At 37.0% G+C, this 14,388-nt stretch overlaps 1 protein-coding gene across 1 annotated transcript in view; it reads right to left on the reverse strand.

Moving 5' to 3' along the window:
• ass1 (argininosuccinate synthase 1) overlaps positions 1 to 14,388 on the reverse strand; it is a 28,119-nt gene that overhangs the window by 13,474 nt on the left and 257 nt on the right. The window contains exons 2-9 of the mRNA XM_046839580.1: positions 12,911 to 13,029; positions 9,549 to 9,617; positions 9,086 to 9,274; positions 8,658 to 8,714; positions 8,490 to 8,564; positions 8,238 to 8,308; positions 7,494 to 7,524; positions 2,422 to 2,512 (exon numbers count right to left, since the gene is read on the reverse strand). Of these exons, the coding sequence (XP_046695536.1) occupies positions 2,422 to 2,512; positions 7,494 to 7,524; positions 8,238 to 8,308; positions 8,490 to 8,564; positions 8,658 to 8,714; positions 9,086 to 9,274; positions 9,549 to 9,617; positions 12,911 to 13,012 (685 nt within the window). The 5' untranslated portion in view covers positions 13,013 to 13,029. The remainder of the gene's footprint in view (positions 1 to 2,421; positions 2,513 to 7,493; positions 7,525 to 8,237; positions 8,309 to 8,489; positions 8,565 to 8,657; positions 8,715 to 9,085; positions 9,275 to 9,548; positions 9,618 to 12,910; positions 13,030 to 14,388) is intronic.

Raw genomic sequence — 14,388 nt, forward strand, 5'->3', positions numbered from 1 at the left:
GGCCGTGGGTGTAAAAGCCCTGTTAGAATGACACGTAAAAAGGGACTTGACAAAATATTTTCAGACATGTTCTTTTGTTAATCGCCCCATTCCCATATCCTGGGAGCGCCCCGACGGGTGCAAGGGCGCCCCGAAAGAGCAGGGTTCGCCTGCTTAACAATGCCGGGGATCACTGCAAATAGTTAATAATTAGATTAAAAGTTCAAATAAATTAAACCACGGCAAGAACGCTGGAGTCTCTTGGATACCCCCCTCCCCAGTGTCTATCAACATGCAGGTCCTTTTCTCTGCTTCGGCCTCTCTTCAGAATAGTACAAAGACGCGGCAGACACAGTTGTAGGAAAAATTAAAGCTTTACATTTTTCCTCTCTTTCCCCCTTCCTCGGGCCCTATCTCTGTCATTCTCTCTCACTTTTTCTCTCTTTATTTTTTTACTCTCAGAGTTAGTGCAAGACATGGAAAAGCAAAAAGGGAGGGGCCAGCCTTGTAAAAACGGCAAGAGGAAAAAGGTCTAGTAGTTAAAAATTCTTTTTAATCGATGAGAAAGCAAGCGCTGAGAAAGTAAGCGGGAAGAAAAGAAAAAAGAGAATAATAAAATAAAGGGAGAAGTTTTTTTTTTTACAGGACCAGGAAAGAGGAGGAGGAGGAGGTGGATCTTTTGTGTTGTCACTAAACCAGCTTTTCTCATGGACACTAAATGGAGGTGACTAAGATCTATGAATACTGATCAGAAAAGGATCATAGACTATCTTAAACAACACAATGACATTACTGTCTGATCCAATCAGTTCACTGGGTGAGCTTGGGAAAAAAATTATAACTTGTAGGTTCTTCGGGTTCTCTATGCAGTTGGTTGGAACTTCTCAAAATTTGGGGAATGTAGTGTTGAGTTTTTTTTAATATAGAGTTAATAAAGTTGCATTTAAGGTGTATTCGGGTTTTCTTCATCACCAGTCTTTTCTTTAATCTGTATTTAATTACTAAATATAAAGTAATCTATTAATTATATAATCATAATATCTTAATAATGATTATATTAATATTGTTTTTCGGCCTTGTCTGAAGATAGTACAAATATTAATGCTGCAAGCATCAGCATTAAATGCTCTGTCCTGATTTCTGACACTGGAGCCTCCATATATTGTCATATGAACCGTATCTCACAAAAGTGAGTGCACCCCTCAAACTTCAGCAACCATATTAGTATACCTTCTCAAGGGACAATACTATAGAAATGAAACTTGGATATAGTTTAGAGTAGTCAATGTGCAGCTTGTAGACCAGTACTGATTTACTGTCCTTTGAAAATAACTCAACGTACAGCCATTATTGTCAAAATAGCAGGCAACAAAAGTGAGTACACTCTAAGTGAACATGAGAAAACTGTGTCCAAAGTATTTTGTGTCCTCTTCCACTCCTCTATAATGACATCACAGAGCTGCTGGATGTGAGACACATGGCGCTTCTCCACTTTCTGTAGGTCTGGAGACATAGTTGGCCACTCCTTCACCTTCACCTTCACCAGCAAGGCAGGTGTCATCTTAGTGGTGTGTTTGGGGACGGTTTCATTTTGGAAAACTGACGTTTCTAAAGGAAGGGTTCTGCTTCAGAATTTCACAGTACATGTTGGAATCCATGTTTCCCCTCAAGGAACCGCAGCTCATCATTACCAGCAGCACTCGTGCAGCCCTGGACCATGATGCTACCACCATCATGCTTGACTCTAGACAATACACATGCAAACCGACTTGGTGCATTGTGCGGCATACGGTCTGAGCACTGACAAGTGGACCTTCAGCTTCTGCAACCTCTAAAGCCACTCATGTGTCTGTTTTTTTTGTAGCAGCTTCTGCACCTGATGCACAGCACAAGCACTCAACTTTTTGGATCGACCCTTGCGAGGCATGTTCCGAGTGGAACCAACCTTGGAAAACCTCAGTATGATCGTGGCCACTGTACTGTAACTCAATTTAGGTAAAGATAAATTAAAATGTATTTTCAAATAAAATACCAAATACCTTAACTTTAAGTGTATCAAAATAAGCTACAAAATACAGCCGCCGCACCACATATCAAAATAAACTACTGTATTTTTGTACTATTTTGTTACTACTAATAATAAAAGGCTTTATTTATATAGCACCTTTCTCAGGGCAAAACAGATTCACAAACCCGTTCACACTGCCTGTCTGGTTTTGTTCTGGAATGTTGCTCAGCCTTTGACTGACATTAGTATCCATTCTTTTATTTTTCGGAGTGTGTTTGGAGCTCTAAGTATGTCAGAGCAGACGTCTGAGGCTAGAATACGACTGAAGATTGGTCAATATCGCAACACAGCAGGGGATCTGACTCCCATCACGGAGCTGACTGATGGGGGCAACACACACACACACACACACACACACACAAACACACAGATACCTTTGCTAAACTCTATCTCCAGCACGTCTGGTGTATTTGGTGCATCTTCAGGGTTCTTGGTCATCAGATAGAGGTCAGAAGGAGCATGATTCTGTACAGAAAAACAGTAAATCTGGTGTTATTACAATACAGATGAGCTCTTACTTACATCCAGACTCCGTCTCAAATGGACATGACGGAGGACGAGAGAAGGATTAGAAAGATGTGCTTGTGCTATTTTTTGTCTATACCAAATTTAAAACAAAAAACAATTGTGTGAAAAAAAATGTTTTACAGGTTTTCTGACAAAGTGGACACGCCGTGAGAGTGAATTTGCGTTTCTCCATCTCATCTGCATTTGCATGGTGGGTTTGTTGCAGCAAAGAGATGTGTCAGAAGGAGACACCCCCCTGCCAATTACCTGACATTACGGCGAGATGGCAAGCGACGCATCCTGAGCACAGGCAAATTGCAGGGGAGCTATGCAAAATAACCACCGGGCGCATTTAAATGGAAACCTTTACCAGACAAACATCATGATAACTGATCTATGGCCAAATCAGTGCCTTTGCTTTCCTTTTAACTAAACAGCGCACCCCGAGTGCCCCGGCGTCGCCTCCTTTCATTTACGCTTCGCTGATTTCTGTCATGCGAAGATACAGGTCTGTCCTAAAAGCCCGAGACCGAAGCACTGGATTTCAAGAAGTGAATTTTGCTAATAAGCTGAGAAGTTTGAGGTTTTACACGCATTTCTACCGTTTGTGCAAAATAGAGCTGTGAAAATAGTGCCAATATATTAAATATAATTATTTCGCACAATGTTGATATATTAATTACTCACTGTTGTAAATTTTTAAATTTTTTTTTACTATTTTAAGTGCACAGAAAATAGACTTTTTGCACTTTGATACAATTTGACTGCATACAATGAACAATTTATGAATGTCAAATAAAAAAATACACACAATACTGTGAAAAAATTTGAGAGTAATTGAAATGAAAAGAAATGAGCAGTTTATAAGGAAGTAATCTACCTGTGCGTATTTATTATATTTTTTTCTTCACATCTCCTGAAGCTAATCAGACAAAAAAAAAAGAAAACAGCCTTTCAAGATAGCTTTAACCCCTTGGTTTTTTTTTTTTTTTTACATTTCCTGGAACTGGAGACTCCTTCTAAAAGGTTAATTAAACACAATTTCACAGAAACCATTACACATGGCTTTGTGTATATTATAAAAATCACAATGAGCGCATTGAAATAAACCCTGTTGCATTTGTTCTGTATAATGAGCTTAAGTTTTATTATATTAATATAAAATTATCAGTCAAACTGAATTCATGTGCAGCATCAGATGAAATACACACAAACCCTAAGAGATTCCTACCTCCGAAACATACATACAAACAGCCAACACTTCCAAACTAAAACATTTTACTACCTACAGGGCCAAGAGATGCCCAGCAGTCCTGTGAAGAGCTTCCACATGGCCAGAACTCGGCACGCAGCATCACAAGGTAGGAAAAGCGAAGCGATAAAAAGGGAGGTGCAGTGAGAATGGGAGCAGATCAATGAATTTCAATTCCAGCCCCCTGCAGGTGGAGCTGCCCTGCTGCATGGCCCTGACAGAGAGGCGAACCGTAGGTAGAAAAAGAAAGCTAGAGGGAGAGAAAAAGAGGGGGCACATTGGTGGCAAATGGTCCGTGAACTAGCCCATCATGTCTCCGCTTAGGCGGCTCACTATGAGGGTCTTTATCCGGCTCTGCCCATATTGTTGTCCTCCGAGGCGAGTGAATACGTGGCCTCTGAAAGAGGACCACGGCATGAACTTAGAGCGAGTAAATTTCTCGCTTTCCACATGTTAGCTGCCTCATTGCCTTTCAATCAAAGACCTGGAGCTAAAAGTGAGAGAGAGAGAGAAAGAGAGAGAGAGAGAGGTATAGGGTGAAAGAGGGGAAAAACGAGAGTGGGGGAGTAAGCTGTGAGGAAAAGATGGAAGGACAGGAATAAAGCTAAAGCAGTGAAATCTGGTCACTGGATTGGAAATGACGTTTAAATCGCCTGTCTTTTGACTATTGCTCCCACTCTCTCTCTCTCTCTCTCTCTCTCTAGAATAAGTTGCTGGTAAATTGAGAACGACAGAACAAGAATGTGATGAGAGCATGATTTGCATTTTTCCACAGAAATGTTTTTTGGTGATCACTGATAGTTGACCAGAAATAAACCATTAAACAAACTGATAAATAAAAGTCATGTGTAGTTAGAATTCAAAACTGTGTGACTATGAAATAAAACTCTAATTTTTTACGTCACCTTTACAAACTTTAACTACTGTTTAAATGCTTACAATCAATTCTGGTGCTTTAAAAACAGCTCAGTTGGTCCCGGAGTAAATGAGCGTCCTAGTGAAAGTAACTTATCTCCATTGACAATTTGCAGGAAAGAGATTATTATTGCTTTGTCTAATAAGAAGAAAGGAAACATTCTGTAGCATTATGTAATAGGAAAAGAATCAAAGACGTTGATGTAATGCATCAGAGGTGACTAAGCATCCAGAAATTATTTATTCATTTTATGAAACCAAGAATTTTATACTGTAGATACATAAATTATATGGACAAAAGTATTGGGACACCTGAATTTTCAAGCCGGTTGTTTCCCAAACTCTTACCAGGAAGTCAGGGCACAAACCAGTTCCAGCATGACAATGTTCCTATGCCAGCTCCATGAAGCTCCATATGCTTTAAATAGGCTGAAGTGGAAGATCTTGAGTGGCCTGCTATAGAGCTCTGACTTTAACCCTACTGAATACCTTTGGGATGAACTGGAACGCTGACTTAACTTACTGAATGAGAAAAATCTCCAGAAGTACAATCCAAAATCTAGTGGAACATCTTCCTAGAGGAGTGGAGGTAATTATAACAGTAAATGAGCACTCAATGAATCGTATAAATCATATATTTAGGTGTCCACACACTTTTGTCCATATATATAGTCTGATGATGTGGAAGAGCCATAAATCAAATTCCTATTAGTTGTTTTGTTTATTTATGGAAGGAGTCTCCAGTCTTAAGCTCTGCAATTCAATTCAATATGGTACAGACAGCTTTTATTTCTTTGGTTCAGACAGACTTCTAACACATGGCCTTTTTACAAACAGGCCTTTGTAGTGCAAAAATAAATAAATAAATAAATAAATAAATAAATAAATAAAACCAGATGTTCTTTTCCTGTTCTGTCTGCAGGTAGATGCAGCTCTACCTCTGCCATGTTAATCTGTATTCTATGTGACTCTCAGGACACGCCTCGGTCTCAGCAGTGGGGCAGAGAGAACGTGCTCGAGAGACCGTTTTAATGAGGAGAAATCAATATACATATCGAATATTGGCAAATTATTGGTCACGTTCTAAATAATAAATCTAATAATTACATACAAATAAATTTTTTTTTTACAAATGCAAATTTGTAAAACAATACATCGCGATACAAATATTTAACAAACTTATATCCGATGCACACTTTTTTAAAATTGGTGCAAAACTTCATGTTCTGGTATTTTGCTGTTAAAGTGAGGACATTTTTTTCTCTGACCGCCAAAAAATCCGACCACCCAACGTTACGCATCTCTCACCCTCTGGTGCTAAATATTAATAAGCTCATGACCGGCCAGAGACACATTTCATTTCCTCTCCAGCTCAGAGACACACCAAAGGTCTCATTGTATTTACCAAACAACAACGTCTCTCTTTCATATTTGTCCTGTGGGTCCATCGGGTCACTCTCAGTTAGGCCGAGGCTCTTGAAGTCTGACAGAGATGCTATTTTAATGAGTGCTAACATGGCTGGAGGACACGTTTGAGGTCAAATCCGGGGACAGAAGGAAACAACGAGAGACGATCAAAAAAAAAAAAAAAAAAGAAAAGTGTTGGAACAGTCTGTATTGTCGTGTGTATATAAATATTATATATTATAGGATTCATTATTAGAAGATAATTATTAGAAGATTTCTGGGTCAAAAAGTTATATGTGAATGATTCTTTCATCAAACTGAGTTTTAATGGATACTCGCAGATTTGTCATACAATTGATGCGAATACTTAGATATTACTGTCTAATATCAAGTATGAGACATATTTCATTAACAGCAATTATATATATATATATATATATATATATATATATATATATAGAGAGAGAGAGAGAGAGAGAGAGAGATTTTTTCCCCCCATTAACCCACAATTATAAAGTTACTTCTGCAATCATGCAGCCTCAAAACAGCCTAATAATATCAAAGCATCCCAATTAATTTTATATCACAAAGGAATAATGCACAAGGCTATTTTGCTCGTTTTCATTCCTGAAGTGACAGCACATGATCTCTCTCCATCCCTTCCTCTGCCTTATTATCTCTCTCTATTTCACTCTCTCTCTAACGTTTTCTCTCTCTTTCCATTGCTCTCTCTGACATGTATGTGTGACGGAGGCCTTTGTACTTTACTGTTAGCGGTGACATCTCAGTGTCACGGTGTCACCCTAAAGTGTTTCCCCTCCCACGTCGAAGCCCAAGGCAGACACAATGGTGGCCCCAGGAGTGCCAGGCAGCCAGGGGGCCAGATGGGCCGTGCATTCCCATGAAATCAGAAATTAGCCAGAGCCACTTTGAGGACAGGTCACTATCTGTCTGTCTGTCTGTATGAGTCTCAAATGAGTCTCATCATAATATCAAAAGACAAAAAATGTTTGCAAACCCAAAGAACACCACAATTATTATTATTATTATTTAGCTAGGAGACCCAAAAGTGTTCCAGCATGACAATACCCCTGTGCACAAATCTAGCTACAATGAGATATGACATCCATGTGTTGGAGTGTAAGATCTCCTGCTATAGAGCTCTGACCTCAACCCTATTGAATACCTTTTGGGATGAATGTGAACACTGACTGCACCCCAGGTCTCCTCACCTCACCTGCATCAGTTCCTGACCTAATTAACACCCTTGTGTTTATAATGTATATTGCAGAAAATTTCTGTAAATCAAGAAGGTAAAGCATTTTTTTGCGTTAGAGATTGGAAAAGGTATTTTTTTTATTTTACCTTGGGGTTCTCCAGTATTCCAGACTCGTAGCTGTGAAAATAGACATTTACTGTTAGATCAAAATATTAATGTTATATAATATGAAATGTCATATAATATGATATGATTTGATATGAATACTCCAATAGATGTACCATATTTATATCATGGTACCAGTTTTGTAAATTTCATAGGGTTCAATCATGTTTTTTTTTTGTTTTTTTTTACTGCAGCAACACAACAAACAATTGAACACATTTTAATGCTGATTATTTGTACATCACTTCTGGTATATTCTTATACTGTATTAAAATATCGAAGAAAATTTGTATTTAACCAAATCCAGATTGGGGACCAATAAGAACCACATATGGCTGGAAAAGTCAGGTGTCCCAAAACTTTTGTCCATATAATCTATTTAAAAATATTTTTTTTGCAGACATGATTTTTTAAGTGTGCATCTGCAGACAATAATACCAAATATAAAAAAATATGATAAAACCAAGAATTGTTTTTATTGTGTATATAAAAATATAAACAGACTATGTGCATACTGAGGCTATATTTAATTTATTTGTCATTCTTTTTTTTATTATTAGTATTGACAAATACCGTAGCATTATATTATAAATTGATTGATATTTTATTTAAAATTTGGACCAATCTACTAACATCAAGAACATTGCATTCTTGATTGTTCCAGTAATACATTTTTTCTTAAATACCGACATTAATCAGAAATGTGTCAGATATATTAGTCTGACCTGATGTGCATGAGGTTGGCGTCCATGCTCCACGGGGCTTTTGGAGTGACCGGGACAGGAATGCCATGTTTCTGTAATGAGATCCAGAATGTGATCTTCTTAAAAAGGTGGAACTACAAAGATCTGAAGATCTAAAAAAAAATCTGAATACAGGTAAATAAAGTGTATCTAAGGTTCTAATATAGGCTCTTTAATATAAGGAAGTATAAGACAGATCCAAACACCTTATTGTTTTTTTTTTTTTTTTTATACCTCTGCATACTCCATGAGGTCCTTTCTGCCCCGGAAACGGTTGTAAAATTCAGGTATCCTCCAAGGAGAGATGATCTGATGTAGGAAACAGACAACAAAATTTAAGAATGAAACAGAGTCGAGAAGGATCAAAGATTACACACAGAAATGAGAAAATCTGGTTCTCACCTTCACATCAGGGTACAGGGCGTAGCAGGTCAGCTCGAACCGAACCTGATCATTACCCTGGAATAATACAGTGATCAATACGATTAATTTTTTTATTACAATTATCATAGCATTGACAAAAACAGATAGATGTATAAAGATGTATCACTTATATGGTGATATACAAAAACGCCTAAGTTTTTACAGACAATAATCTGGCATTTGTCTCCATCTAGTGGCAAAATAATAGCATTATTTATTACATATTCATTTTATTACATATTCGATTATATTTATCAACAAAGTTAATAAGAGTTGTTTAGAGTTAAAGTTAAAATATAGACTATTACATTATATATATATTGTACTACACATCAAGCTAAAAAAACCTGTAATACAGAAACATTAATACTAGAAATAAGCTTGTTAGATACAGTGTGTGAACTGACCTTCCCAGTTGCTCCATGGGAGACATACTGTGCCCCCTCCCGAAGAGCAATCTGGACCTGGCGCCGGGCGATGCAGGGCCGGGCGATGGAAGTGCCCAGGAGATACCGGTCTTCATAGATGGCGTTGGCCTGCACTGAGGTCCAGATAAACTCTTCTACAAACTCAGCACGCAGGTCCTCGATAAATATCTGTCTCACACACACACACATAGTACTAAATATTGCTAAATGCTGACCCTAAATTCAAGCAAAATTATTACCGTTGAGCGTTTATGAGAACTTTTGTGCAAACACACCTGTTGGCCAATAAAAACATTTTTATTTATTTTCACATAAATACTGCAAAACTATATTTTTGTCCAAATAAATGGACCAAAAAGCACATACTGGTAATTGGACCAGCTATTGTGTATGAATTTTACAAAGTACAAATATTTCCTGATTACTCATATTTCCCCATTACCTTCTTCGCTCCAAGCTTCTCTGCTTTCTTTCGGGCAGCGTCAAAGTCTTCCTCCTGTCCAATATTAGCCTGCAGACACGCATATAAAAATAAATTTATAACAACAGTAAGAGTCATTAATATACATTTCCTTTTAGGTACCAAAATACACTACATGGACACAACTATAGAGATGCCTGGATTGTCCTGCAGTGTTTGGATCTTCACCACAAAGTTTGGGGGCACACAATTGTATAGGACGGTTTGAAGTGTAAGAACAAGGAGACCCATTTGTGCTCCTGTGCACAAATCCAGCTCCATAATGATATCGTTTACATGGTTTGAAGTGAAAGATCTCCTGCTAGAGAGCTCTGACCTTGACCCTATTAGGAGGAATGTGAACGCTGACTGCACCCCAGGCCTCCTCACTTCACCTACATCAGTACCTCACTTTACTAACACCCTTGTGGATGAATGAAACTCCACAAATCTGTCTAGTGGAACATCTTCCCCAGAAGAGTAGAGTTTATTATACCATTGCCATGGAATATGTCATCTCACTTTCTTTATTTCAAGTAATTACTTAAATATTTTTTCCAGGCCAGAAATTTGCATCTCTGACAACAGAAAATAATGAACGTCTACACCTGTCCTGTGGCGCCACCTAGTGGTTAAAATGACGCCAATCAACAGCCAAATCCAATCTTTTGGCTGAAGTTACACAATTACACAATTATTTAGGAATTGTGCCAAGTTACGCAATCATGAAACCACCTTTAAATAAGGTGCAAAGTTAAGGTTTAAAAAAGTCGCCTCAGTGATTCTGTAAGAACAAGACATTATAGAAGGAAGAAAGAAAGAAAGAAAGAAAGAAAGAAAGAAAGAAAGAAAGAAAGAAAGAAAGAAAGAAAGAAAGAAAGAAAGAAAGAAAGAAAGAAAGAAAGAAAGAAAGAAAGAACAAAATACTTGAAGAAAGAAAAAAAATGAATTCTTAAAGAAAGAAAGAAATACTTAAAGCTAGAAAGAAAGAAAGAAAGAAAGAAAGAAAGAAAGAAAGAAAGAAAGAAAGAAAGAAAGAAAGAAAGAAAATGATTTTACACTATTCCTAGAGTGTATTTAAGGACAGATGCGTTTTCCCGCAGGCTCTTACATTTCCTCGGCTCCCTTCAGAGGAATTAAAGCTCATTTTCGAACAGTAAGAAAGCAGGAAGCTGAGAACAAGTTAAACAGGTGTGAAATAAAGGTGAGACTGAAGCCTACAGTTAGGAGCAGTATGCGGATATAAAAAATAAATTGCTGTTTAATGTATGAAGGGTATAAAGAAGATTAGAACAGTTAGGTAAGTGTTAGTGTAAGTTATATAGCCATTGTTCTCTCAGTCAGAGAGGAACACAGTATTGTTGATCTTTTAGCTTTAAGGGATAAAGACTCTTCACACTCCACAGCGTTCTGAATGAGCTCCTCTGACGTTTCTGCACAGTCAGCGAATTGCTGCTATTGTTAAATCTGTCTGGGTTGTTTTTTATATAAACTCTATAGCTTTTAATCCAAAAACACAGCTGAAACCTCGACCACTGGGAAAGTCCTCCATTTCATATTATCATCAGTTAATCAGGGTGCGGTCAGGTGGGAAAAGTGCTTCGGTAGCGAATATTTAAAGTTCTGGTTTGACGGTTGGAACTAATGTGTTCACCCATCCAGCTGTGCCAAACCCAGTCAAATCCCTTTCAGTCAAAAGAAAAATGAAAGACATGAAAGGGCAAAAGAATTAAGACGTCTGACTTTTCCAGCCATATGTGTTTTTTCCCCAAACTCAATTATATAGGATGTCTTTAGTAGCATGTATGTGGTAGCATGAAGTTTTCCCTTCACTTGAACCTGTTCCAGCATGGCAATGCTCCTGTGCACAAAGCCAGCTCCATGGGCTTATGGTTTATGAGTTGGGGTTGAAGATCTTCAGTGGCCTGCTATAGAGCTCTGAACTCACCCCTAACAATGAATGGAAGGTTGGGTGATCAAGCCCCAATGTTGCCAAGCTGCCACTCTTGGGCCCTTGATCAAGGCCCTTAATGCTCTGACCTCCAGGGTCTCCACTGTATCATGGCTGACACAAGCTTCCTAACATCACTGGGATAGGTGAAGCAAGAATTAAACTGTTATGTACATGTGAGAAGTATAAAGCACATTTGACTTTTTTTTTTTTTATTTAATCAGATGAATGTGAACGCTGACTGCACCCCAGACCTCCTCACCTCACCTCCATCACTACCTGACTAACACCCAAGTTGCTGAATAACTACAAATCTCCACAATCTCCACAATCTAGTTTCTTCACAATCTACTGGAACATCCTCGCAGGAGAGTGAATGTATTTATAATAGCTAATGGTCTTGTGTTTATTTGTGACAATTTATATAACAGATAATTATTTTTTAATGACACAAACAATCCTGTTTGTTGCCTGTTTGTTGTATGATACACCGATCAGTAATCACATTATAACATTATAATATTATAATAATCTCCTCATCATGGCACCTCAAGTCAAGTCAAGAGGCTTTTATTGTCATTTCTACTATACACAGTGGTACACAGTACACAGTAAAAAAGAGACAACGTTCCTCCAGAACCCTGGTGCTACACTGAACAACAACAAACAAAACAACATAGAGCTACAACACAAGCTACATAAAGTGCATCGAGTGCAACCTAGTGCAAACAGTGCAGACAGACGACACAAGACAAGACAGAAAACCCAATATAGCGCCGACCAGTAAACCTACTGTATACTTGATTATACAGTACTGTACAAGAAGACTGTAGAAACTATACAAACTAAAAACTATACCCCAGAAGTGAGTATAAACTGTTAGTGGGTGGGTTTTTTTATTAGGCAGCAAGTAAACATTTTGTACTCAAAGTTGCTCCCTGATAGCAAACCATGTCTGGATATTGATAATGACAGTATTGTAACCTGTTCAAGTGCCAGTGTTGATTCATGTATTAGTGCATGTGAGGATCTTACTGGTCAGGCCAGTGGAGATTCAGCTGGAGATTTTTTCTGATTTGTCATTTGTTTTTTTCATTATGCATGTTCCCTCAAGTGATGAATATGTTTAATGGGACACGCTGTACAAAAACTATTTATTCTTTTACTATGACCTGGTTAACCTGACCTGGTCGATATGAACATTCAGAACAATGTGTCCACAGCTGCTGTGTTTTCTTTTTTTTTTCTTTTGGCTTTTAAATTTAGAGTTTAAACATTAAGCATGCTTACAAATGATCCTACACTGAAAAAGTAAAGTGTCTCAGTAATTTTGTCCATGTAGTGAATAATCCTTCATGGAGATGCTTGTAGTGCAGAAAAGTCAATATATTACCAAGTAAGCGATGACATCATAGCCTTGTTCCTTCAACCACACCAAGATGCAGGACGTGTCGAGACCGCCACTGTATGCCAGGACCACTGTACCTTTGGACATTTTTCCTCCTTTAGTACCTTTTGTAAGCCAGGGAAAGTACGATTAAAGTCTAACCAACCAGACAACCATGACATTGACATTGCTGCTCTATGAAAGCAATCTAAATCTTTAATCTGAGCAAAATCTGGCCCTGGTGTATAACACAGATTTACATACAATTTTAATAATTAAATGGGAATAATTTGGTCTTTGGACTGTTTTCTATAAATATGAAATATTAAATTTTTCCTAATAAAATAAACAAATGAATAATATGTTGTTGTTTACAAATCACAATTTTGATATTCTGTATAAAAAGGCACATCAAGTAAACATATTTTTATCCCACATTCGATTTTTTTTATTAGTATAGAATTCCATATCCTTCCAAAATAATCTTGAGTAAATACAATGAAAAAAAGAAGAGGACGAAAAATGGTTTCTTTTTCTTGAAAACAGAATTTACAGATATATGAAATATTCAGATTAAACATTTCCAAAACATGCTTAGAAGGATCAATTCTCAGGAGTATTTTGCAAGACATATCTTTAATTTTGTTATTGATACAAAAATTCTTTTTACCATATTTTACCCTAAGAAATATAACCAAATAAAGAAAACCTTTTTTACTGCAGGTAAAGATACAGAACGAAAAGCATTCCTTATGATCTTATTACTACACTGTTGTTTCAAAACATCAAAATGTTCAATAAAAATGTATTTTACAAGGATTAACCATGTCGATTCCTTCTGAAATATAGTTTTTATAAAAGTCACACTTTTTGGAATTGCGTCAAAAACAACAGCAAATGCTCTTGGTTTAATTGGTAATTGGAATTCTTGAAGAAATGTAGTATATGACAACAAGTACATGAGAATTAAATAACTGCCTTAATAAAATAATACCTTCATTGAATTAGGTATGATAATATAAAGATTTGTTACTAAATAATATATTTCTGTTATTCCATATGAAATAGTTGTGGGGTGAAAAAATTATGCTTATACACCAAATTCCATGCATTTCAACAAAAAATCACTGCCTCCCAGACTATTAAACATATAATTAGAAAATACATTCCAACGACTATCTCTATTCTTTATTAACTATCAACCATTGTATTTTAAAGGTGTCATTAAGAGTATTATAATCTAAGATCTCTATTCCCCCTTGGTCTTTAGGATTACAAACTATTGTTAAAAACTTTTTTGAACATTCAGTTTAAAGCATAGTGACGTCACGAGGGACTTTTCTCTCATTGATGCTTAAAAATATGATGAAACCTGAGCAAGAAAAAATTTATGTAAATTATATATACAAATCTGATCAGGATGCAATTTTGTGGGCAATGAGACATGAACAAATTCCACCTTTTAATTGACATTTGTTAAGTAA

This window comes from Silurus meridionalis, chromosome 25, assembly GCF_014805685.1.
Source record: "Silurus meridionalis isolate SWU-2019-XX chromosome 25, ASM1480568v1, whole genome shotgun sequence".
Classification (NCBI taxonomy): domain Eukaryota; kingdom Metazoa; phylum Chordata; class Actinopteri; order Siluriformes; family Siluridae; genus Silurus; species Silurus meridionalis.